The 25,862-nt window shown below is 51.8% G+C and overlaps 4 protein-coding genes across 4 annotated transcripts; all 4 read right to left on the bottom strand.

Moving 5' to 3' along the window:
* Positions 1–189: 189 nt before the first annotated feature.
* AYL99_00835 (hypothetical protein) lies at positions 190–5,308 on the bottom strand (the record flags this gene model as incomplete). The annotated part of the gene is made up of 2 exons (XM_018832351.1): positions 190–1,593; positions 1,652–5,308. The coding sequence occupies 2 exons, from the start codon at positions 5,306–5,308 to the stop codon at positions 190–192; spliced, it is 5,061 nt and encodes a 1,686-aa protein (XP_018698230.1).
* Positions 5,309–5,946: 638 nt separating this feature from the next.
* On the bottom strand, positions 5,947–18,957 carry AYL99_00834 (hypothetical protein; the record flags this gene model as incomplete). The annotated part of the gene is made up of 3 exons (XM_018832350.1): positions 5,947–8,976; positions 9,052–18,623; positions 18,675–18,957. 3 exons carry the CDS (start codon positions 18,955–18,957, stop codon positions 5,947–5,949), a joined length of 12,885 nt encoding a protein of 4,294 aa, XP_018698229.1.
* A 1,127-nt stretch (positions 18,958–20,084) lies between these two features.
* AYL99_00833 (hypothetical protein) lies at positions 20,085–21,300 on the bottom strand (the record flags this gene model as incomplete). Its single annotated transcript, XM_018832349.1, has 2 exons — positions 20,085–21,158; positions 21,235–21,300. 2 exons carry the CDS (start codon positions 21,298–21,300, stop codon positions 20,085–20,087), a joined length of 1,140 nt encoding a protein of 379 aa, XP_018698228.1.
* Positions 21,301–23,565: 2,265 nt separating this feature from the next.
* On the bottom strand, positions 23,566–25,388 carry AYL99_00832 (hypothetical protein; the record flags this gene model as incomplete). The annotated part of the gene is made up of 2 exons (XM_018832348.1): positions 23,566–24,781; positions 24,835–25,388. The coding sequence occupies 2 exons, from the start codon at positions 25,386–25,388 to the stop codon at positions 23,566–23,568; spliced, it is 1,770 nt and encodes a 589-aa protein (XP_018698227.1).
* Between the last annotated feature and the right edge of the window lie 474 nt (positions 25,389–25,862).

Genomic DNA, 25,862 nt, shown 5'->3' with positions numbered 1-25,862 from the left:
AATCATTCATGTCCAGTCTGCCATTCATTCTCCTTGTCTCCCAATGCCTATTGCTACGGTACAGGGAGACCCATGGCGCTAGCTATGGTAAGTAGCTACGAAAAAGAACCCAAGCACCCACCCCCGCTTCCCCTTTTCCATTCGAACTACAATAAAGGACGGGGGCATCGTGTTTGTTCTTCTCCCCTTTCATCTCTTTTCGCCATCTCTCGTCTGCGGTCGTGACCCAATGCTGACACGCTGCTGCTGCTGCCCTGGTTTACGATTCTCGTCTTCGCCGCCGCCGCTACCAGAAGTAGTAGCCGCAGGAGTATGTTCAGGCTCAGGTTCGTGTTCCGGAGGGAACAGCTCCTGCACCAGACCCGGTAGGAACCTATCCAAGCGCCTCACCGTCTCGGGCCAGATTTGAATCTGCCCATTGTCGTCCAGAGCACGCGGGCTGCGGGGAGATTGGCTTATCCCGGCAGCCTGTTCCGTGCGACCAAGGTAACCCGCCCCATCCATGACGAGTAGCGTATTTTTCACTCCCTCACGGACAGCCTCAGCAAGTGCGTCGCCTTGCTGTTCAACCACGGTGCCGGCGTTCATCAGACGATCGAGAAGTTCAAGGGTCTTGATCCAGACGTCGGTCATTTTGTTGCCGCCGCCTTGGCCCTTTGCCGTGGCGGTAGTCTTCTGCTGCTCTTCGTCACCTTGCTCGGTTTCCCCTTCCTCGTCATCCCCTTCCTCATCATCTTCGCTCCGAGGAAGAAGTGGGATGTCGTTCAGTCTGTCGAGATACCTGAGAAAGACTTTGCACAGTAAGCCACCCATCTGCGCTCGTGTTTCGTTCATTCCAGGCGGATCCAACTGGTATATCTCGGGCTTCAGCAACCTAAGCGTAAGCGGAAACAATACCTCATCGAATATTGCTGTCCATGCGGGATGTTGGTCCTTTCCAGCACCTTTCTCATCTGCCACCATCTCGGAGAGCAACGTGCGCTGCAACGCAGACAACGCACGATGTCTTACTTCACGACACGGGTTAACACACTGCGAGCACAGGGCTCGAAAGATCGGACTCCAATACGCAGCCCAAGCTTCATTCCTCTCCAGATGACTTTGGTCGATCAAACCTGTGACACGACCAGTCAGCTGATAGATCAGCCCAATGGCTTTGTTCGCCCGCTGAACGACCACAATGTCTTCCGGTTTTGCAGGCTTGGCTTGCCGACCGTGTTTCGCAGCAAAGTCACGGCGCTTTTCTTGGATGGAGCCGATCGAGCCAGCAGACGCAAAGTCATTGGCAAGGGAAATGGCTGATTCGAAGTTATCTGCGGTCAGCGCTTGCTGGTCTGGTGCCTTGCTCGGAGACGGAGTAGAAAGGAGCGTCAAAATGTCGAAAACATGCTCTGCTTCTGTCTTGTGCTGATGTAGACGCTGCAATGTCGACCAGAAATCGGGGGATTTCGTGATCTCATTGCGTAGGGCAGAAGGAGAACCAATAGCATTAGAGAGTCCTTGGATTACGGTGGAGGCGGTTCGGTCGAGCACAGCGTCGTCGAAGCTTGAAATCGCGTGTAGAACGACGGGGGCACGCATGAAGTCGTGGGTCTATTTTGGTCAGTCGCATGCTTTCACATCAGATGTCGGCGGGGGTTGAGACACTTACGTAGCTATACCGCAATAATTCAAGAAGGTAATGCACGACTCTAGACGCTGCAAGAGGATGGAGATTTGCAGCATCTCTGACTGCATTCTGTAGCGAGCCGGTAAGTTGCTCTCCGGCTGCAGCAATCGTTTCCTCGTCTCTCAAGGTGAGCAGCGTCGCCAGCTCGAGTAAAAACACCGAGCCAGGATCATACTCCGGTCCAGCTTTCGGCATGCGGTGGCCATTGACCCTCACAGTAACAGGGATAGGGCGTTCAGGCTTGACGGTCACGACCGGGGACATTTCTTCCATCTGCGACAGCAGAGCGGACACGACCCTCTTGATTTGGGAAGCGGGTAGCGAGGCCACATGCTGCAGGACAGTATCAGGTCGACATGCCTTCACACAGTCGACACATGAAAGTGTGTTCTCCAGTTCTTCTTCCGAAGGCTCCGGGGGATCGTCGGCGGCATAACTTGAGAGGTAGGAGGTAAACGTTGAGAAGATGCCGCTGTCGCTGAGTCGACCATCTCGGTCGATGACTTGTGATGGTGGTTGTAAAGGTATCGGGCCAAGGCTGTGAAATCTATTTTGCTCGAACTTTGGCAATGTGATGAGAGAGTTGACAAACAGGTTCCTCAAGATACGTACGACGTAAATCCAAGTCTCCCCAACGGCATCTTCATGACCCTGCAATATTCTGAATAGTAATACGGTCGATAACTGGGCGCGAAAGTCTCGCCCAAGCCTCACGGCCATTTCACTGACCATGATCCTCTTCTTCCCAACTTGAACTTCCGTGTTCAAGGAAGTGCTTGGAGGGACTTCTGCCGCCAGCCCGCTGATATGACTGACGCTGTAGATAATGCGATCAAACGCTTCAGTGATCCCATATTTTGCCGCGATCTGCGCGCACTGATCGAAACCAACCACGACTCGGGAGAAAACGGCATCATCGGAAGCCGACATGAATACGTAACACAGAGTCGCCACTATTGGCTTCCAAGCAGCCTTGAACATTTCTGCATCGAAGGCGTTGGAGTTACACAGTTCCAGAGATCCAGCGTTGTGCGTCTTCAGCAAAAGCTCCTTCCAAGCGTATTCAAAGGCATGTTTGTTTTCGTGCTCATCCGGGAGAATGATCTCGTTCTCTTTGATGGCTTCGTAAATATCCTGCAGTAGCTCTGGGGAAAAGTCCTTGCCTGCGTTAACGCCTCGAAGGTTTCGCGCAAAGTCCTCATAAGACATTCGCTTTTGTGTCTTCGCGACGTTAGGATTGTAGAGATCGGTGTTCAGCATGATAATCGCATAAGCGAGGACAAAAGCAGCATCCTTGTCTGCAATCTCCTCGGAGGCGACCGTCCTGCAGTACTTCTCGGTGAAATTATTGACGATTCGTTCGATAAGTGCAGCTTCACCAGGAAGGCGGAAAGATCCCAAGACTTCCCGAAGAGCCTCGTCAATGCGTTTGTCTTCGAAATCAAATAACCCGATGAAGGCTATCAGCAGCGGTTCATTTGACTTCTTGGTCAAAAACTCCCCTAGAACCCTTTTAGAGACACGAGAGGTGCCTTTCAAAAACTGAGCCACCTGTACAGGATCATCTGGGTTTTCTATAATGCTGTTCCTGACCAAATATGCCACACCTGCTTTCGGATCGTCGTTGAATTTGGACGCACCACTTTTGATGATCTTCTTCCTTGTTCGTTGCAAACGCAACTTGTCTATCCGCTCAGGCGCCCATGCTGGCATTTCATGATCAAGTCGCTCGGCAATGAACTGGACAAAACTCAGCAGCGAGTCCAGACACAGCGGTGGCACATTTGTCGTGCTCCAAGTAGCGGAATCTGGGAAAGCATTTCGCGAAAGAAGCCCAACCATATCTTCACAGAGGTCCTGCCGATCCACTTCGCAGTCATAATTGAGGAAGAGCTCCACCATGAAACCCGGGATGCGAATCAAGGTGCCAATACTTTCAACCATTGCTTCCCTGGCTTCGGGCCTTCTAGTACCGCCTTCTAGACCCAGCTTTTGCCTGTCTTTGATCGGCACCGGGGTGGACCGACCACTGCTTGGCTGCGATGGTGCTGGTTTCACCAATTTAGGAGACTGAGGCACACCCTCATACAGCGACGGATCGATTCCTGGTTCTTGCGGAATATCCACACGGGGATGCAAACAAGCCACCAAGTACGAAAGGAACAGCTCTTGCTGCAGCTTAAGCAGCTGTCGACATGTAGCCAGCAATGTGCCAGCGACACGTAGAGAGCTGTTCAGAAGGACCATGTTGTCCGATCGAACGAGCTGGAATAAATGGCGGCAAAGGTCATCCTGGACTAGTGCTGCCAGAACAGGCTGTTTCGCAATCGAGGGCCCAGAAACTTCAAGAGCAACATCAATAATTCTGAGGGCCATGATTCGCATTGCGTCCGTATGTGTTCTGTCGTGTGGGTCAAGAAGGTCGATTAGAACGCGGAAGAGCTCTTTGATTGACGGTAGGGCGTAAGGCTCCACATCATCGAACTCATCTTCCTTTGCCGGTGCGGTGGTATTTTGCGGATCTTTGGAAAGCTTGGATCCAGTGCCGTCGTCGACACTGGATCGTCCGTCGACGTCAACACTCGGTCTCTCCGGTTCACTATTTCCCATGACGCTGCCCGTCATGGGCGGTTCGATCTTCAATTCTTCGGCAGCACTCAGCAAAGTCGTTCTCGTGTTCGACCGACTCCGTGACTTCGGTATCTCTTCCACCTTCAAGGACTTCAGTCTGCTAAACACCACCTGACACATAGTGACCATGGCCATCTCAGCAGACCTTCTGAGAACCTCTGACAGCCGTGACTGGCAACACATGCTTAAACCCGTGCTCATCATCTCGCAGATACTCTCGTCACCCAGCAGCTGGCCTTCTGGCCTGGATATGATCAACTCCATGAGCCTCAGAATGCGCAGGAGGACGACCTCATCCGCCGCCGTGTCACTAGCTTCGAACCGGCAGTGGGTGATGGCCGCACTAAGAAGGTGCATACCCTGAGAGATTCGTGGTGACCGAACCGTGATAATGTTGTACGCAAAGAACTTCGTGATTGATATCACCGCCAGACTAGTAATCGCGGCGCTCGTGGAGGAACTGCGTATGACCTGTAGGAAAGGGTGTAACAACTCGGGGGCATCCACGGCAGCCACATCTCGACAGCCGGCCAGGTCTCTTCTGAGACGCGCAAAGGCAGTCAGCAAGGGGTTATCCTGCATGCTCTTGCCCTTTCGACCTCGCAGCCCCCATCGACTAGCCAAGCTGGAGTTTTCGTCGTCTGAGGTGTTGGGGACGTTCAGCCTGGCCATGCCAGGGTCGAGTATCACAGGTCCTTTACCGCTCCTGCGACTTTGCGAGGAGGAGCGTAGAAAGTCCTTCTCTTGCAATCTTGTGGCGCCTCCACCCAGAATGGCAGACACTGAAGACTGTGCCCAGCGGGCATGTTTCCGCATGGCAGACGTGATCGTTATGCATTCCTGAGTAATGAGAGCAATTGGATCTATCGCAATTGCTGGTGTTGGGTCAAAGACCACATCAAGCGCGGTCGGTGTCATTGTCTGTGCTTGTGAGGGAAAAGGCTGAGGTATCGCGACACTGGGACGGCGTACATCGTCGCTGCGCTCAATATCATTGACGGCGGCCATGGTGGGCCGTGGTGCCTGCGGAGGTGTCCCAGGTATCGGAGTTATGGGCGTGAGGACTTCATTCTGATCTGGCCGACGTCTGTTTTCTCAGCATTCCTTTTGGTCTTTGTTGCCAGGTCGAGAGAAGACTTTCAGCTCGGTCAGCTGCAGCGATCTCCCGCAGAAACATATATTCCTGACCTCAAATGGCCACCTAGCTTGCTGGGTCTTCACCTCCGCGGCGTGTTGAACATCGAGTGAAGTGTCCGCAGTTCAATCTGGGAAAGTCTTCCGGGGTCTGTTCACGTGATGTTCAGCCTCGTTACTGTTAGGATCTCGCTATCAGTCCGAATGCTGAGTCTAATCAAAGGAACGACTCTCTAAGTATGTCCATGGAATCTATCTAAGACAAGGGCCGTAGCCGCAGCAGAACGACACAGGGTATACCCGGAACATAATCACCCTCAAACGCCTTTCGCCATGCGCTCAATAAATGCGACAACGACGAGTTGAAACCCCGTTTCGTGTCGAACAAAAGAGAAAATCGTCCATGTGGACACTGACACTCTGTGGTCATGATTGAAATAGCCCTCTGCTTCATGATATCCAAGCGCCTGCCCAATATTCTCCGTGATAAGAACCCAAGAGCAGCCATGCTCCTACGACAAGGTCTGCTCTCCTTCCTCAAGTAAATCCGTTATCCTGGCAAGATTTCCAATCGTCTCTCTTCCTTGCCCCATCAACAATAATTTCTCCGCATCTGCAGGTAGCCCCAGATACGCTGGGGGTTCTCGCTCAGGTAACTGGTCGACCCAGCCCATGAAGTCGCGAATTGTTGTCCCAGAGGGAACTTTGAGCGCCTGGCCTTCTTGCGGAGCTGACACGAGTTCATGGTCGTTTTCGTACGCTGCAGGATCAAACACCTTGCCCACAATTTGACTCAGTAATGAGAAGTCGCCTTCATCATCAATCTTACCACCGTACATCTCGGTAATCAAGGTTCGAAGCAAATCCCAAGGTAATTTGGCAGGTGCAACATTTGATCTTCCTTGTGCAATCGCATCGATCCAGACGTCGATGATGAAAGAGCAACACTCGTAGTCACTGTCGTTGAACTCCCAAAGTCCCTTCCAGCCTAGAGTTGGGGCATATCTAAGGCGCTCTTGGAGTACAGCATGAAGGAAACAGAGGAGTAGATAAAGCCTGCCCTTCTCGACGGGGGTTCGGGTGCCTCGGTCCGACACTACGGTCAAGGTGTCCTTCATGTTTGCTCTCATGCCTGCTGGTTGTTCATAGACGAGAGTCCTGGAGGCTTGAAGTAGGTTGACGGGTATTTTCGGACTGGACTCCATGGAAAGGAATAGTCTGAAGTCATTATGCGGTTTTAGAGCCGATAGGCGCTTCTCTAGGCTCTGCAGCCACTGCGGTGCAAGGTGGACATTCTTGATCAAAACCCAGGTGCCGTTCGCGGCTGCACTGGTGATGGCTTTATCGGCACTTGCAACGCTCTCATCAGAGCCCATTGCAACATTGGCGCAGTTTGCATTCTGCTTCTCCACAAGGGCATCGACTTTGTAACTTGCGTCAAACCCAGGATTGGAGCAGAGTGCAATCGGAATCGAGGAGTTGACCTGATTGACGATCGTCGCCAGGTCATCAGTACCCTGGAAGATTTCAGGTCCAAAAACGCTCGCGACAAGTGCTTGGGCTGCCGGCAAGAACCTGTCCGGTCGGGCCAGCTTGACAAGGAGTAGTTTGTAAAGGTTTTGGTCGATTGTATTGTCAGTGTCGTTCCAGAGCGTGGGAACACAGTGCTCAGCACGTTCAGCTGAGAGGAACTGCATCCAGCTCTTGCTCGTCGGGTCAATCTTGTCGCTCTTGAAAATAGGAATTCGCTTCACGGCTATCAATACGTCCTCGGCGCGATTGTCATTAGCCACGGTACCTCGAGAATGCGGTCGATCTTCTAGTATCAATTCCATTGCAGACCGATCAAAACTGTATGGGGAGGCGCGGACCAGAAGCATGGCCAGTGTAATGCGATCCTTTTGCAACAGAGAGAGGGATGTTCGTCGATAAGTCTCAACAAATATGTCCTTCAGGATGATCTCGCCACGTTCTTCGTGATTTGTCTTGTTGCTGAGATGTGGGTTGTTATGGAGCACTGAGTTGAAGATATCGATGAAATATGGCAGCGAGAATCGATACCCGTGATTGAGATGGTGTAGCTGCTCAAGCAAGGCAAAAATGGCACTGCAGGCGTTGGCGATGTGGCTGTAGCCTTGCGTGATACGCTCAACTTCTGCCATGACGCCTTCCGTTTCCGCGACCTTCTTTGTGATGACCGCTGCCTCCTTCTTGAGTGTTTCGAGGGTCTGAATGACGTTGTCATCATCAAGAATATTGCCCCGAGATTCATTGAGAGCTTGCAAGAGTCTCTTTTCCAATTGCCTTAGGTTTGTGTCAAACTCTCCCTGCATTTTGACCAAGTTTGTTCTTCGTTTATCGACATCTGGTCGCTCAGCTTTGAGAACTTCGTTCAGAGACTGTGTTCGCAAACTACTGCGGGTAACCGTGAAATTGATGAAGGTAGTCCTGCTGCAAACGTCGGGGGCAAAGGCCGCCGATGGGTCACGAGTAGAGAGATATAGTTGGAAGTGCTCTGAAAAGTCGATCTCTTGCTTGCCAAGCTGGATAAGTACCCGCCCACCAGTCTTCTGGTATTCTTTGTTCAAGACATGCGTCAATATAGGATCCAGATATTCTGCGTCTTGAATCAGGATCGGATTGCCAAAGCGCAAGGCGCTCTCAAGCTGCTTTGTGAAGGCGTCGTCCAGAAAGCTTGTTACTGTTAGCTTCCGCCCTTGATGTTCTTGTTTCAGGAATTCCGTCACCCTGCCAGGTGGGTCAATGATCAATGGATAGCGGTTGAAGCGCTTGAGCATGATGGCATTCTCCATGCACAAATCATCAGCTGGAAGAGAGTGACGCTGCCACTGAAGGCGTTCGTCGGCAGAGGACAGATATCCAAGGACAGAGCCATCGCTTTTGCAAGATATACCAGACTGTGACATATGATGCATCCAATCATCGACCATCGTCTTTCTGAATTGTTGATCGTAGAGACCTCCATATGCAAGGAATGCCGATGCAATGACCACATCTCCCACCAGCGTCTGGATTTGAGTCTCAAACGACTTACTAGCTGCTTCCCATCTGACCCGTTCGGAAGACAGACTGTCAAGTAGACGCAGACTGCGATCTACCTTCGTCTGAACTCGTGCCATTTCGCTCTTGATTGCTTGCGTTTCACTGATGAGGGCCGCATACTCCGTTTTGTAGGTTGCAATGCTCTCCTCTAGCTTAACGATTCTGTTTTCGATGGCTTTGGCTTCTGCTTTGGTTTGTAGAGCCTTGTCTTCAAGCTGCTCAACTTCGGCACGGAGAGGCCCCACACGGTCAAGAATCTCGGAGTAATTGACTTGAGCTTCCACCCACTGTACCAGAGGCCCACAGGCTTTACTTGCACGGTTGACCTTCTCGAAGGTGAAGTCATCGTTGGACAAATAGTCGTGGCGCATTTTTTGCCGAAGACTTGGTGTCATGTCTTTCTCGTTGTCGTAGTTGACGATATTTGCAATGAAATCGTCCCGTCGAACAACAGCTTGAATGGCCTTCCAGTTATCGACCTTATGACCAAGTAAGGTGCATACTGATTCCAAGGCAAGCTTAACACCAGATGGAGGATTAGCCATGGACCTCACCTCAGTGAGATGTTGTCTCTTGATGTTGCTGACGCTTCGCTGCGCTTCGATGACAGCGGGTTCCGCCTTTGCCAGGTCCTCTAATACGATCTCTTTCCGGCTGGCGATCTCTTTCTCCTGTTTCTCCAGTTCAGTCTGTATCTCGATGGAGGTTGTCTTCTGCGACTCCGCAGTTCGTTGATCTGCAACCATTCGTTGAAGCTTTTCATTCGCCTCGGCATCCTTCAGCTCGAGCTGATGCTTTTTCTGGGCCAAGCTTGCTCTCAAGTCCCGTACTTTGTCGACGGTATCTCGAAGCTTATCTAGACCCACGTTGAGGTGGCGTTGTTGTTCTTCAAGATCTTCGCGCTTCTCCCTGAAGAGTTTGCGGAACTGTGTTACGAAGTCGAGGTAATGCCGAGGAGTAAGATAAGTAACAATGCCCTGTTGACGTTCCAGGCGCTCGTTGGTCTTCTGGACAGAATAGTGTATGTGCACCATTGCGTTGATAATCGTGTCGCGGTGCGAGGCAGGAAGGGATAGGCCACGATACGCGACGGGGATACTGTCAGGAGCGGAGAAGTTCGGTTTGTCAAGATCGATTGAGTGTGTAAGTTCGTACCCGACCTGGAAGAGAGCTTGATCCGACCAATCACCCATCCAGTTGAGAACGCATCTGTTGAACAAGGCCGGGCTAGTAGCTGCCTTCGATGAGAGACCATCCTGTGGCGGGTTCATTGTGAAGACGACATGTAAATTGCGGACGATTTGCTGGGTGAACCACTTGTAAAGCTCTTCTTGCGAATCCAAAAGCAGACCTTGTCGTTGGGCACCTTCCTTGCAAGCAGTCATGAGGGCAGAGTACTCATCTCCCTCAAAAAGACCGGGGACTTCTCCATTGGCTAGCAAAGTATTCATCCGCTCCAGGAAACCAGAGTCGAGGACATTGGATTCGTCCATGATGAAGCATATTTTTTGGCCTCGGCAGCCACACGCTCGGAGAACCCCTCTCAAATCATCATCAAAATCTTCAGCAGAATAGCGGCCATGGACCTTGATCTGGAATATGGTCAAGCCGTTCATCCAGGCGACAAACCTAGACAATGTGGTTTTGCCGCTACCGCTAGTGCCGATTAGGATGAGATGGCCTTGTGGTTGGCGGAAAACTCGGTCAATGCGCAAAGCATGCTCGAGGACATCATTGAATAACACAAGAGGGACATCCACCTCTTCCTCGCAGAAAGTCTTGAGGCGCGCTTTGACAAATTCACGTAATTGTTCTTGCTCGACAGAGACATAATTTTTCGAAAGCCAGTTAGAGAAGAGGATGGGTCCCTGTAAGGCCTGATCGATGTCGGCAGTGGGGAAGTGTTCTAGCGCAGTCTGTCGTACCATATCAGACGTCCAGGCTCGCTCCTCTTGTTCGACAAGTCGATCTTGGAACAGTCGCAATGCTTCGTGCGCCCAAATACGAATCAGTCCTTCCAGTGAGAGATGTTCGAGAGGCGCTATGGCCTCATATATACCACGAACCCATCGGGTCAGCTCTCGGGGCGAGTAGACATAGTGAGGCTGGATGTCTGGCGTAAACCTAGTTTGAGATTTCAGGTAAAACTCGACCATTGCGTGCGTTAGAGCTTCAGCAAATCCCCGTAATGAGGGCACCACCTTGAGGACCGCGTTGTTGAAGGTGCCGTAAATCTGGGTCAAGGAGACCTCACCAGGGTAGTCGACCATGACCACGGGAGCGTGTCTCAAGAATCTGTCACCCATAGGATGACGTCCCACATCTTCTGGAGGATTGCAAGCGCCGACGAATTGTATACGTTCCAAAGACACCCACACTCTATCAGTGGTACGCCAAAAACCATTTTGTTCCACGAGCTGCCGCAGGAAACTGATAGCGCGCTGAGTACCGTATTTATCGGGAGCAGGAAGATTGATCTCGTCGCAGAATATGACCAGCCAACGACCAAGTTGGGTGGGGGAAAGCACCATTCCATTGAGAGTCTTTTTATACTCGCAGTACTGCTCAAATGTCTTAATGACGAGCTCTGGCTGTGTCGCGCTGGAAAAGTTGAGACCGACAACCTCCATATCGGGAAGTTTCCGAAGGGCACTGAAGAGAGTCATTGTTTTGCCAGAACCTGGCGGACCACATAACATCAATGGTTTGTGTTCCGACAACCACGAATACAGGACATCCTCATGGCGGACTGTATCAATCGTAGGTATGATAACATCAGTTTGCGTAATCGAGTGAGTGTTCAGGTCGACGGTGGGAACTTGGGCCTGCCATGGTACCCACTGACCATTGGGCAGAGTCACATCGTAATCAATGAGGGAAGCCGAGCTGTCGAGGGTGGGGAGGTCGATAGTCGTCATTGAAGACAAGAAATCGCCGAATTCCTTGCGGACGCCCAGAGACGCATCGCCCACGAAACTCCAGACAATCGCCAATAGAAGCTTCTTCGAAATGAAGACCTCCGTCTGCTCCGGTTCTAGCGGGAATTCGGCATGATTCATGTTGTACTCCAAGATAGTGCGACATCCTTTGGCTAGCAGACTGAACAGGCTGCCAAGCGCCCTGGCCGTAGTGAATTCCATGATATGCTTGTGAGATGCGGCAGTAGAGAGTGCCTTCAGAAGAAAATCATCACGCTGCATCAAGTCCCTTAGGGTTTCGACCGCATGGCGCTGCGTATCTTGAGCTTTCGTCCTGAGCCCAGCTGCTTTGATCTCATCATCCAAATCCTCAAATGTCCGATCCGCGAGCTTCTGCACGAAGTGATCTATCATGAGCGACGGGCTTACTGTGTCATCGGAGAACCACACCATGCCACAACGGCTGACCGTGGCGAGGGTGGCATATTTGAGACTCTCGACTTCGAACATGATCCGAACATTTGAAGGCAGATTCAATCTTTCACCGTTCGGAAGCGTCAATAGTTTGTTGTCGTCAAGAACGCTGTTCAGATTTTCAACCCATTCAGGATCGACATCTCCGTCAAAAACGATCCAGTGGCGCTTGCTGTCTTCGCCACGAAGATTGTCAACAACCTTCCGTAAGATGGCCGTAAACAGGCCATCAGTCCACTCTCGAGTCGTGCTATCGAGGCTACCATAAAGAGCTTCCTTTGACATGACCTTTGGATCAATCACATGGAATACTCCTTCAACTCCTTCCACCTTTTGCAGGGCTTGTAAAAGGACTCTCCATATGGCAGATTTACCAGAAGCGGATTGTCCAACCATCATAACACCATGGTGGATGTTTTGGATTTGATACAGCTGAAGAATCTTCGTCATCCAGGCCTCGCTCTCGGTGAGATGCTGTTCATGCATTACTTGTTTGATTGCCTCGGTCAATGTGGTCATGTTTGCAGGGACATATTCCACGCCCGGAAAGTCTTCCGCCTGCACATCAATGAGAGTCTCGACGTCTTGTTTAATCAGCTTTGGAGACACTGTTTCTCGAATGCTTTGCACAATGATTTGCGGCTCGATGAGACTTTCATCTCCTTTGGTCCCTTCTGACGTTTGCATCCGAACTCTCTTAAGCCCGCCAGAGCTAATTAAGACACTTTTCAGGGCTCTCAGACCGAAATCGTAATGAGGTTGCTTCGAAAGCCGCTGCGCACAGTGGTCGAAAAATGGGACGATCTGGTGTGAAATATGTTTGGCCTGCTTGAAGCCTTGCGAGAAAAGCATGACTTCAGCAATCAACTCCTTGTCTGGCTTGGACATTGCAACACTCCTAAACAGCTTCTTCAAATTGTCTGGCAGGTTGGAACGGCCAGCGTACCCGGGATTCATCGTGATGAACAAGCCGGAATTTGGGTTGACTTTGAAGCGACGCCCAACCAGGTCGATTTGCGCCTTCTGCTCGTTCGTGGTGTATTTAAGACCAATTTGAATATTTTGAATTTGTTGTGAGACAGCCGAAAGAATTCTCTCTTCAAGACGATTGAATTCATCAAAACATCCCCAAGCCCCTACCTGACACAGTCCTAGAAATATGCGACCCATTGCCTGGAAGTCGAAGGTGTCATCACAACAGAAGACTAAGGTGAAGCGGCCCAGTTGAAGTCCCAAGGCTTTTACTGATTCAGTCTTTCCAGTTCCTGCAGGACCATAAGGTGATCCACCCAGTCTTTGGCAAAGAGCTTGTGTGAGGGTCAAAAAGCATCGATCGGTGAGCGGTGTCCGAACCAGGCGATCCGGCACACCGAGATATTCATAACCATAATCCAGGTCCGCGTTTGCCATTTGGATACGGAGGCGATTCATGAGGTCTGCATTGGGGTCGTAAACATACCGCATCTGCAGAAGCCAAAGATAATGTCCGGGTGTATTTGCTTCTGCTTTCATGAGCTTCGCAATAACGTCCCGTTGATGAACAGCCTCAGTGATAAAGTGCTCGCATTTCTTTCGAGTCAAGGCGGGGAGATCTTGCAACACGCTCTCGGCCAGGATATCTAGCAGACGCACCTCATATTCGTGAAGTTTCGACAGTCCTTGGCCTCCAGCTTCAAGTGCTCCTTGAACAAGGTCGGTCCATACAACTTGCGCCGCTAGAATCATGATCTGAGCAGGAAAGCGAGTCATATACTCCTGAAATTGCTGGACGTCTAGTTCAGGCGCAGTAAACAATGGCTTGAAGGCAGTGGCCGCTTCCGCAAGCAATTCGGCCAAAGTCTGCTTAACGCTGGTGTCGAGAGCCGTGAGCCAATCGTTGATTTTGGGGAGTTTAATGAGAGAAACTTCCTTCTTCAGCTTCACGACTTCGCCTTCCTTCGAAGTAACGGCGGCAATCGTATTGTCATCATTCACTTCTGCGCCACATATCCCGGCAAACATCTTCTTGAAGTGCTTCGCGACACGGGTGCTGTCATTACTGTTGCCAATGATTTCAAGCAAGTCCTCATCACCAACAAAATAGAATCGAGGGAAAGAGACACGCTCCCGTTCGAGATATTCGCCCAAAGCCTTCTGAATTTTGCTCAAGAGTTCTGCCAGCCGTTCCAGAGACTTCTGCACTCCAGGAATGGCGAGGACGTCCATGACAAAGGGAGATTTATAAACCTTCTTCATGACTGCGGAAAATTCAGTGTTGATGTTCGAGAACCTGCTGGACTCGGTGGGCAGAAGATGCTTGATATCGTTGTTGCCAGTAAAGACGCCTTCCAAGTAGACCCATTGCCTTTGAACGTCAATCCAGATATCGAAAAGAACATGGACGCGATTTAGTTTGTCTTCCCAAGACGAGGCTTCTTCCTCAAACTCTTTGTAATACGGAGAGTGTCGCATAGCCTGGAGGGAGTTCAGGTTCTCGCTGCATTTGGAGAAAAGATCATCCCAGCCCCGAATCAATCGGCACTTGTTCTGATAGTTTACCAGATCAAGTGGATAGCTTTGCCAAGTCTCCCGGACTTGTCTGACGAACTCTTCGAGGGCCAGCTCTCCCCTTGCCTGGGCAATAATATCTCTGATAGTTGCTTCACTGGTGATCAACTGAAGATCCCAGACATCACCCAAAGTCATCGAGACCTCGGAATATCTCTTGCTGGGCTTCAAGGCTTTGTAAATCTTCAGCCAATGTCTTTCCCGAATGGCATCAGACTTGAGGTCGTTTAGAAGTGGATTGGCCTTGATCAGTTGGCGCAGAACTGTCTGGACATGCTCGAAAGCTGCATACTGCCGCATTCGACTTGGCATCTCTTTCGTCATCTTCACCAAACCATCTAATGATTGACGAAGCTTTCGTGGTTGTAAACTGGTCCACAACATATCACGGAGTTCGTTGATGCTTTCCCATATCGTGGACAGGTTGGACCAGACGGATTTGAAATCGCTTACCTCCTCCAAGGCAGCAGTCAGAGAGTCATCCCGGGTAGATGGCAATGCAAGGGCTTCCTTCGCTCGCGAGACCGTTTCGGCTTCGGCTTGCAACTTCTCCATACGTGCTTGGTACACACGCAAGAGCTCAGCAGCTTCTCCAGGTGGAATGGTCCCAGAAACGGGCTTCTCCTCTGTCCACTGAGCAACCACATCAGCGATGCGGCTGGCAATAAGGCGATCTTCGGCAATGATATTGGCCCGCAGCGCATCCGTCTGATCTTCAACAACCTTGCTTTTGCGATTCAGTATCTCCTCGAAAGCATCCCATTCGTCGCTCAGTTGGTTTGCAGACAGCCAGTCACTAGCAAAGTTGTACCGCTGCCTTGACAGAGTCGTCTGGCCTTGCCTAAAGATCTCGACTTCGGGACCCCATATCATGGCATTTCGTCTGCATTGTTGGACAATGGTGATGAATGCAACCGCTTGCGCCGTGGATGACGCTTCAAGAGAGTGATTTTCGAGCTCGAGGCGCGATCGTTTCATATCAGTGTACACTTCTGCCATGCGATTGCCAAGGATACCACCAAACTTGCTGGTTATCTCATATTGCCATTGATCATATTTCTGTGTGATCTTCGATTGGACCTGCTCATAATCGAAGACGACGCTGCCGAAGCTCTTGCGCCCCTCAGAGGTGTCAAAGGTTGAACGCGCATGGCGAACTTCCTGTAGTAGCTGGTGCCATTGGGCGAGATCGTCACCAAGGGTTTCATGTAATTGATCGCTCCGGAGATCCCACAAATTCTGATAGGTGTACCACTCCTCTAGGTAGACGGCCATATTTTCGATCCTAGTATCAATGGCGTTGTAGGCAGCTTGCAGCACCTCAACATTCTGCAACGGTAGATCTGTGAATGAAGGTGTCGCCTGTGGTGACCCAATATCCGCAATCACCGAGTATCGAGAAGCTCTGACCTGTGGCAAATGGCACAAGACCTCCAGCCAATCTTCCAGCTGAAGTACCCACGATGCCCTGACGAAGTTGAGAGGAGGGTCGACGAAAACTGTTTGATTGTTCATCATTATCTCGATTTGCGTAAGGGGAAACTGAACATGGTGCATCGACTCTTCTGAGGCTGGGTATTGTTCATCCGTGGAGGTGAAAGACGTGATCCAGTACTTCAGAGCAGCTCGTAATCGTTCCTCAAAAATGTGGCGCAATTGCGAGTTTAATTGAGATACCCATGTAGAGAGATTCGAGTAGTTCTCTAAGTTCATCTTGTCCACAGCATTCTGGACAATGTCCATTTGAGCCTGGAAATTCTTAGCAGTATAAGGACAGCTCTTCATCTCAGAAAGAGCGACTTGGATGTTTTGATCAAGGCTTCGTACCGTCGCGGTCTTGCTTTGCAGGGTTGTAACCGCCGTAGCCAAGTCACGAACGTACTGCACATGTGCCGAATCATTGGTAGTGGCTTTTCCTTTGATGTGCAGTTCGTAGGAATGTATGAAAGAGTCCCATTTCAGCTTGATGCCGGTGGCGAAGAGGCTTTGCACTTCCTTTTCGTAGCCCGCCATCAGCGGTGCTGTGTTGGGCATTTCCTGAATGGATCGAACAGCAGAAAAGTATCCTGCAACACTCTCCATAAGACTCAAGGCGTATGGATACACACGTTGAGCTTGTTTTGCCGTTGTTGCTATCCGGTGCGGGATTTGGTAGTTCAGCCAACTCAGATTTCTGACTTCCTTGAACAGAGAAATGGCATGGTTGTCAAAGTTCACAATGAGCTCCATGGCGCCGTTTGCCGTACGGCTCCGGGAGATAGAGAACAGCCTTCCAGTAACGGAGATGTCCCTTGCCAGAACATCCCGAAGCCATGCTTCATAGATGTCTCTGGTTGTGAGCTTCTTTCGAAACAGATTGCTCTCAGCTTCTAGCTTCTCTCCGTCTGTATGCAGCATCCAGTCTTCTCCCAGGACTGCTTGGACCTTGGACATATAATTATTCAACTGTGCTTCGATTTGACGGACCCAGAGAATGGCACCCGCCACAGGAGGGATATCGCGAAGTTGAGCCATCATCTGTGCTTCGGAGCCCCCATACTGTTGTTTAAATCTTTCGTGGAGGGAGGCAATCGCGTTTTTGACATTGTCCAGGAGCTGAGTTTGATACGCTGCGATGGCTCCTCGAACTTTCGGTCGGACCAGTAACGCGTTGAACTTTTCAAAAACTCGAAACATCTCGTTTGCCGTCTTCGCTTTGCCCAAGCGATCTCTTAACCTTGTGATGATCGAGTCCTCAACCCGAGAGGTCCGTTCGGTATATTGCATCTCAGCCTGGACCCAAATCTCCGTTCCCTTCGGGGATACATCTAGCACATCCACATGGCGGACAATGTCATAGGCACCAGCGACTTCCTCGACGGCATCAACATCTCCCAGCTCCTCAATGATTGCAGCTCCGCTATCATCCGCTGGTCGGGTCGAGTCAGCCGCATGAGCCTTGGATCCAAGCACATTGATAATCGTCCGGCGCAGTTGTTCGTGGTCGTTTCGGAAGCGGTAGACGTAGCGCAGTCGCTCCTGAGTTTGGGCGTGTTTAGGAATTATCTTTACGGGCACGAAATCGGTGTTTTTGCGTCTTGTGATTTCCCGAGCAACGGCAGTGAAACTTTTCATTTGATCATCCCAAGTCTCCCAGACCAGATTGACCGAGTTCATCAGGTCAGTAAATTCATCCCAGCTGAGGGACATGATCGAGCGGCCTTGGAGCAGACGAAGAATTTGAGTGTTCATGTCCTCCGAGATACCCTCCACGAGCCTGAGCGCTCGGCGAATGGGATAGTTGCATACCCTCCATTTCTTGTTCAGGTGATTGAAGATCAGGACAAGAGCTTCTGCCAGTTTTTGCAGAGATGTTGCAGAAGACAATTCGTCCAGGGGGAAGTCTCTCATGAGAGTGTTGTAGTTCCGCACGACTTCCAAGGCGTCTCTCCAGCCGGTGTCGGTTTCAAAACTTACGACCGCCTGCTGCCGCTTCGCCTTCTTCAGAATCTCCAACGTCAAACGGACGTGGTCGAGACTTATTTCTTCCACTAATTTGTTCAATGAGGCTTCCAGAGACAGCCAGAAATTGATCTCCTGCGCCGCAGAGGTCTGTGTCGGGGTTGCATCCTTGACATCCCTGGTCAGTTTGGTGATATTCTGGATTGACTTGATCCACCCAATAACATGGTTTTGGATACTGTTCAGAACGGTAGTATTCTCGAGGACGTGGGCCGGAATCAATTGCACAGAAGGTGATATTCCTTGGGCTTCGGCATTTTGTAAGGCTCCCATGACCACTTCGTGCATGGGCAGGTGTATCATCGGAATATCCGTGTTTTGTTGCAGGTGCAGCAGGCTCATTTCCAGTTCCGCAATTCTTCTCTTCGCACCGGGAATCCCGCCTTTTGCCTGAGGATCATACCAATTCCGGTTTGTTGAGCCATGTTGTCGGGTATACGCCTCGAAGTATGGGCTCAGAACGTTGTGCAGAAGTGAGTAGACTACTTCGTAGGGTGAGACAACATCTCCGTCGTTGTTTGGTTCACCTCCAATATTGTAGGAGCCGGGGAGATTAAAGACTTGAATCTGACTGGCAATCGATTTTCGTCCATCAAGGGGTCCAGAGAGTTTCAAAAAAGCAATTGTGGCAACGGTCGTCTGTGCAGGTGACAACTCGGATGAGAGGGTATAGAGATGCTCGATTTCTGCCAATCCATTAGAAGATCTTCGCCTGCTGGCATTATTTTGTGACTGACTTGGAGTATCATCATGACCATTAACCAGTTCTTCTCGTACATCCTTCTGCGCATAGAGAGTAGTCTGAGGATCGACAGCAAATCGAGCACATTTATGGAGGGACTCGGGACGACTGGCTTTCGACAAAAGGCTGCCAACGGCTTCGAGCTCTCTTCTGGCAGCACCCAGTGTAGTCTCAATCAGGTTGGCGATGTGTTCGAGGACTTCGAGGGGATCCACGGGCTCCAATATCGCCGTAGGACCGGGGTCCCCGTTGGGAGTGCTAGTCGAAAGGACGTCCATAGGGGATGGGTCTATCAGTCTGGCAGAAGAACAAATTCGACGACTGAGACATTTGCCAGAATATCAGATGCCCTCCAGCGCCGGCGCAATGCTGACAAGAATAGACGTCCGTGGCGAGGAGCAAGGTTGGGGAGTGGAAAAACAGAGAAAGAAATTGATGATTCCAGGCGTCGATTTGTACAGGTATCAACTAGGAATCGCGCAGGGCCCGCAGACGCGTTTGGTTGTCTGCGTTGGAAGTGGTCGTACATGGGTTGAGAGGCTCGGGAGGGTCCTTGTGCCAAGGAAACGGTCGGGGCATTGGTTGTCCGCGGGCCAGTTAAATTGCGGGCAGGCGAGAGTCACTAGGGTGGCTCGCCAGGCTAGTAGGGCTAGTGGGCTCATTACGCTGCTGGGCCCCCTTGATGCGCCCAGGGGGCCTCTTGAACACCTGCTCGAGCTGGCTACCGACACGCACGGGGTAATTATCTGGTGACATGGTAGGGATGTTACAATTCCTCCGTACGAGGTACTTCGTACTTATTCGGTGTATACAGGCAGGTACATTAACCCAACGACAGATCCGCCGAGCACATAAATCTGACTGCTATTGCTCTTCCTAATCCAAGCTAACTTGCTATGTATCAACGTCTCGGCAATATCATGGGGTATCATGGATATGAAAGCTTTCCAAAATATTTTCCTGGTCCGTTCCTTCGTACCTCGTTCCTGGGGTCCGCACGGGGTACTCCACGCTCATTCAGAGCCCAGTGGACAGTTCTTGCGGTCCACTGCCTCGTGTCGGGTCCTGTTCCTTCGAGGTCTGGGAAATACCGCTCTTTCAATGAAAGCAGGTCCCATTGACAATCTGAAAAGGATGGCCCTATTTGTTCGGCATTCGCGCGTCGGAAAGGCGCCTCTGGCTGTCTTAACGGCGAGATGAGTCGCGCGCGTGACAGGTGGTAGTGCTTCCTGAAAGCCTGACCACAACTGCATCAGGCAGGCAGACGTTCCAGGTCGGCCAAGTCCATGAGCAGCTCTCATGGCTGAACCGGATTATCAATACCACGCCGTGCCCGTGAAGCTCTGCGCGTCATCTGCTGGGGATCGTTGCTAGGAGTGCCCTGCCGAGGGCAGACCTGCAAGGATTACTTGGCCACCCCTATTGATTTGCTTCTATTACGCTGTTGTTCCGTAGAATCATTGGTCATCGACCGGACAGCCATGGCATACTCTATATCCGCGTCGGAAGTTTCTTCAGAGGACCGTCTTTGGAGCCAGCTGGTTTGCGCTTTGAGCATTTGAGTGTCACTGGACTCTCGTTGAGGGTCGGCGTAGTCTATCGCATTGAAAGGGTTCACCTCTGGGTCGCGATCTCTCGAGCCGTTCCGAGCAACATCTGCGAGGTTCTTGTTTTCCAGATGGGCGGAGCGTCCGTCTTTCAGATCCTCCCACCGAGGCTTGATATAGTCACTGTCAGGACTAGGCATCGTCGGCAGAGGGGCAACGGGTTGAGGTCTATCCCCATTTGGTGGCGGAGGCGGCATGGTCCAGTTGTTGGCGCTATTCACATCCTCCTTGTGCTTCTTGTTGCGATAGTCTCCAGCATCCATTGCAAAACTGCCAAGCCGGCTCATTTTGAATGCCCTCAATCGGTCCAAAGCTGTTTTGAAATCGTCCAAGACAACCGAGTCGGTCAAACACTTGAAAACAAAGGACAGCTTCCAGAATGGGTTGATGCCCACCGGTAACACAGACTTCAGGGCCGAGGTAACGGAGAGTACGTCCAGAATTATAAAACATATGCTGAGGACCATGGCACCCAGCATAACAGCAAAGCGAGGTGAAATGCGAACAATTTGGGTGATAGTCAGGTCGTATTTGGTCTTGATGTTGTATATCAGGAGGCAGGCCGCCAGTATCCACCAAGGATCCCGACATAGTGCTTCCCACGGCCGTGTCTTCAGGAAGACCTTATTGACATTGTGAAAATAGGTGAAGTTGGCGTATATCTCGACAACCCAATACGGGATCACCAAAATCACGGTGCCGATGAAAAGTCGACTGACAGTTTTGTTGAGGAAAGGCCTCAGCTTCATCCAAGCGATTACATTATGCAACCACCATGAGATGTTGAGCGGAATGGCGGCAATGGAGAGCCACCAGGCGTACACAGGCGGGTTGAACAAAATGAAAAAGCCTTGCCAATACCCGAGGATGAGCTGCCACACCGAGCGAGTCTCTGGTCAGTCACCGTGGCAATATCACCCAAATATCGAGGGCAAGGCCTCAACTTACCTCGAGCAAGATTAGCTTGTGCAGCAGCACGCCTTTCCGCATATTTGCCAACGTGATGCAGGACATGATGATAAGCGACCCGACCATATATCCCTGCGCTGTTATCTCCCCAAAGGTTTCGTTTGTCAGCTGTTTGTTCTTGTGGTGGATTGTACAACGCTGAGGAACAAGGCATTACCCACCCCACGCTTCAAGGACAAGGCCATTTGGGTCGCTGGGTCTCTGCTCTGGATTATCAGGCTCATCGCGCCTAATCCAGGTATGCACGACATTTTCAATTGTTGGAATTGGGCTCATGTTTGTCCGGGTTCCAAAGCAACGCAACCCATGCGCAACGAGCAAAAGGGCGAAAGTCCGGTCGCGCCCATCAAGACCGGGTTCTCTGCGACGCCCTGCGCATAGCAGAGCAGAAGAGGGGGGAGCTTCTCACGAGTGTTGTTCGAGGCGGGTAAGTCGAGAGTTTTGATGCTGGAGGATGTGAAGCCTGTCGATGGGCGACAGAAACTGACTGGTAGAGACAGTGGCTTTCGGCGAACAGGCGGGATGCAGGGTTGTGAGCTGAGCAACGAGCGATGTCAACGGAGTGACCGAGCAGAGGTCGAGGAGAGGAGTATGGAGGAAGTTGTAGGTGGTTTGTACAAGAACGAGGAAGCGATGTAATGATCCTCGAACCAAAAGTGAAATATGCGGGTGAGTGGGAGAAGGTGGAGGGCCCGTTGTTCCGGTCGAAGTGAAAACGTGAAAAGATGACACTCTCCACACCGACGCACCCACCAGACCCGGCCAAAACGCCATCGGCACCTGAGACCCAGACCTGGTCCTGGGGAATTTTGGGGGCAAGGGAATTTCGCAACGAAATGCGTTGGCCGGGGGGCGGAGGGTGGTCAAGGCGGGTTGCCAGTGGTCCCCCAGTGGCCTCCCAGTGGTAGAGGAGATATTCTCCTTACGCCATTTTTCGGTCAATCAGCCCCTTCTCGGGTTAAAGCGAAAGCTTACGAGGCACGAGCTAAGGAGCCTACGGAGTACATAAACCTAGGCAGGATCAAGCAACCCTGAGAAGCCCTAGGAGGCAAGGAGCACGAGCCTCCCGCCGTTCGCGTGTCTCGAGGGTCGATCAACCTCGACTGCCGTCGTCTCAACTCGCGATCTCCGTATCACACCGCTGGTGGTCACATATTTCGATTTCACCGGGTCGCGGTTCACGTATTCTTTCCTCAGCCGGCACAGCGTCGAGTCCGGTCACACAGCCGAGCTCGACGGTTGGGAGCTCTGCCAACGGAATATTTCCACCTTGTCCAGAGCAACCGTTGAGCACATCCGAATACCTCGATTTGTCTGGGCCCTGAGACCTGCAGGAAGGTCATGGATGGACTTCGGCAAAAGTGACGTCGCCCGTTCCAGGCAATGAATGCACACAATACCGAGTACTTCGGGACATACAAGCTAGATGGTCCAAGCGTACCGCAGCCACTCAAGTGTGGTGGCTGTTAGGACACGGCTGGAGGTCTCCGAAGTCGTCGAGTCGTCGCTACCGGGGCCATCCCGTCTGGAACTTGTAGGTGGGTGCTCATGATTCATCTGCTGACAGAATCGGGACCATCAATCAAGCCAATCAACTGGCCACGCCATTCCTCCATTAGGCAGTCTATCATAGTACTCAGTCATACGAGGTAGAGGAGAAGATACATACTTCGTATATACATCCTTTTTCCCAAGACAAAGGAAAGCTCAAGGTCTTGTCGTCTTCGCTTGCTGTGACCATAGCCTGTGACTCCTTCTCCATACCTCGTAGTAGTTGAATGTGTTTGGTGTTGCGGGGACTCCTGATTCTGATGCTCATGCGCTGATCCCTTGGGCACTAGGGCGGGTCTTTTTGGCTCCTTCGCTTGAGCCTGCACCAGCTAAAGGGTCCTGGCCTGGCTACCAATCCACGCGGCCAATTTTCCTCTCGCTCGGGTGCGAGTTTGCGCGAATAATACGCACCGCTGCCCTCGGTATAGGATTCTTAGTTCCGTGACAAATCGAGGAAAGCCCCTTCAGTTAACGCTTCCGAGCTTCTTAAACGGCCCAGTCGCTCCTGTCACACAGTTCGCCCAAACTCAGGGGGGCTTGCCCTGCATCGTGTGTGCTTCATCTTCACAACTCCCCCAGTGAACGAAACCCCGGAATTTTTCCACGAATCCTCGAAGTTCGTCTCCTGCTCATCGATCGTCGCCCTCCATGCAATCGAAAAGCCGAGCAATTTTCTAAATTCTGCTGCCCATAGCCAAAAAAGGTCACAGAGGCACCCAAACGGGACGAGCATGACGCGCCCGTCAAGGTATTGACGCGTCACGACAAACCCCGCTCCTGAGTCTCCATGCCTGCGAGGACGCCGGCGCCAATGATGCCGCCGTCCCGGGCTTCTCTTAAGAACACACTCTTGCCGCCGTCCTGAGGACCTGCTCTCATCACGAGCCGGTCAATGAACCGTTGGCATTGTTCTTTGAAGTTGGGATAGTGCTGGATAATCCCACCGGTGTAAGCGATGACCAATTCTTCCGGTCCTGACTTCCAGGCGGTGGCACCTGGAGCGGGCGACAGTCCATCTCTCGCGTCACGATGTGGGAGAGCAGGTACGCTTGACTTGGGGGATGCCGGCTTGCTGTCGGTCAAGATCATCCCCTCCGGAAGCGAGGCAGGGCTGCCAGGCTCTGTCAGTGCGATCTCGCCCACGGTAGCCAGAAGACCGACCGTGGCCGCAGCAATCAGTCCGGCAGAGCGTATCTGAACCATCTGTGCAATTTTGCGCAGTGCGCCCGCCGAATGCGGTGACCAACCCCAGTTCGAAGACTCCGGAGGCGGGATGCGACGCTTCAATTCGCCTGCCAATTCTGAATCTGACCGGGCTCGTGCGACAACCGCACTCACAAACGTGGTGCTAAAACTATAGCTGTGTACAATCGTGGCAGGAAGCGACGCTGCCGGCACTGGTGGTTTGTGGGCACGCGTCATGTAGTCAAAGAAAATGATGCGAATCAGCTCTCCAATGTATCGGCCTCCAGTCATATATTCCAAAGGTTGAAAGCCGGGTCGCGCGCACGCTCGATCCAGTTCACGATCCCAATCAGTTGTGATATCTTGTAAAGGGCCGCAAGCACCGGAGATTGTGATTTCCGTATTCACGACCGTTTCGGTCGCATGAGGTTTGTTCTTCCTGATGGGTTCGACTTTGGCCTCGCCCAAGCTTGAGAACTTCATAGGGATCGTGGCGTTACAACCTGTGCCGACAATAATACCAGCGACGACCCGCGAGTTCGGCAGGGACTTGACGCTGTATGCCAGGGAAGCGAGAGTGGCAATTGTATCGTTGGTGATGGCTGTGATCTTGAGCCGGGGCAGCGGGCCGAGCCTCCTTCGCTTTGCTTTCGGGGACGAGCTTGAGGGAGACTGTCGACGGGTGTGGCGAGCGTAGCCTTGTAACAGGGTAGATCCGAGGTCAAGGTCAGAACTGATGGTAAATCCTTTTCCCATGGGCATCAACGTCGCGGCGGATAGTTCGGTTTGCCTTGATTCCCTGTCAGCAGCTGGACGTTCTGCAGGAGTCGTCGACGGACTTACATCATGGGGAAGCTGAAAGTGATGCCCATAGGGAGCTCATCTGGAACAGCCACTTTGCCCATGTCTGAAGTCAGCCGATCTCCGACGACTTCGGCTATACAGTCGCCGATCCAAGCGAAGAGGTCCTCCGTCTTGTCCATCTTCAAATGCTCTCCGATGGGCCATGCCTTCTCCAGCGTCCGCCGCACGCGAGGGCGTTGAGCATTCCGGATCGTCTCACGTGACCGTTCCACACCATTGGCTGTAGGCAACAGTTCCTCGGCGTCGCCCAACAATTCAATGAACGCGACTCGCAAGTTAGTCCCTCCAACATCGATAGCCAGAAACTGGCCAGTCTCATGTCCCGTGGGCAGTTTGGTGACGGGCGTAGGCAGAAACTGCTCCTCAGAATGTATGGCTAGTTCAGCATATACCTTGGAGAACTTGTATGCCAGGCTGTGGACCACGTTGTCGTCGATAAGCAGCGGCTGAGTAAAGGCGTCGAGTTCCTGCTCCAGATCATCAGGTGGCGGACTTCCATTGCTGGCCGATCGGTGCGATGCTTGCTCTGACATGGTGCTGGGTGGTTTGGGGATTTTGCAAACTCGAATGGCGGAAAGGTGACTCTCGTCCGCTCACGTGCGAGGCGACCTAGGTCAGCCTCGGAAAGGGAGGATGAGCTGGGTTGACCTGGCAGCAGTTGTCAAGGCAGTTTGAATATTCAGATTGTCAGTGTCAGTTCGAGAGTCAAGTTTCGGCAGCGGGTCAGCGAAGGTTCAAAGATGAAGAAGACCCCGGATAAGGAGACTGTGCCCGTGAAGAACAGGATTCGATTGCTATATCTCGTGGTTCAGATGTGACCCTGGGGAGTCGGAATGTGACGCTGGGACTTGAAGGAGGGAAAAGGGCAAAGTCAGCCTCAAGCCCTTTTTTTTCTCGAGTGCGAATCAGCAACCATCTGAAAAAGGTTTCAGGGCATGTTTAGGCGCACAGGCCCTAGCGGGGACCAACAGCAAGGGGGAGGTTTTTGTGCACAAGATGCAGTAGCT

This window comes from Fonsecaea erecta (assembly GCF_001651985.1).
Source record: "Fonsecaea erecta strain CBS 125763 chromosome Unknown Scaff1, whole genome shotgun sequence".
Classification (NCBI taxonomy): Eukaryota; Fungi; Ascomycota; class Eurotiomycetes; order Chaetothyriales; family Herpotrichiellaceae; genus Fonsecaea; species Fonsecaea erecta.
This window is presented reverse-complemented; position numbering and strand designations above follow the sequence as displayed.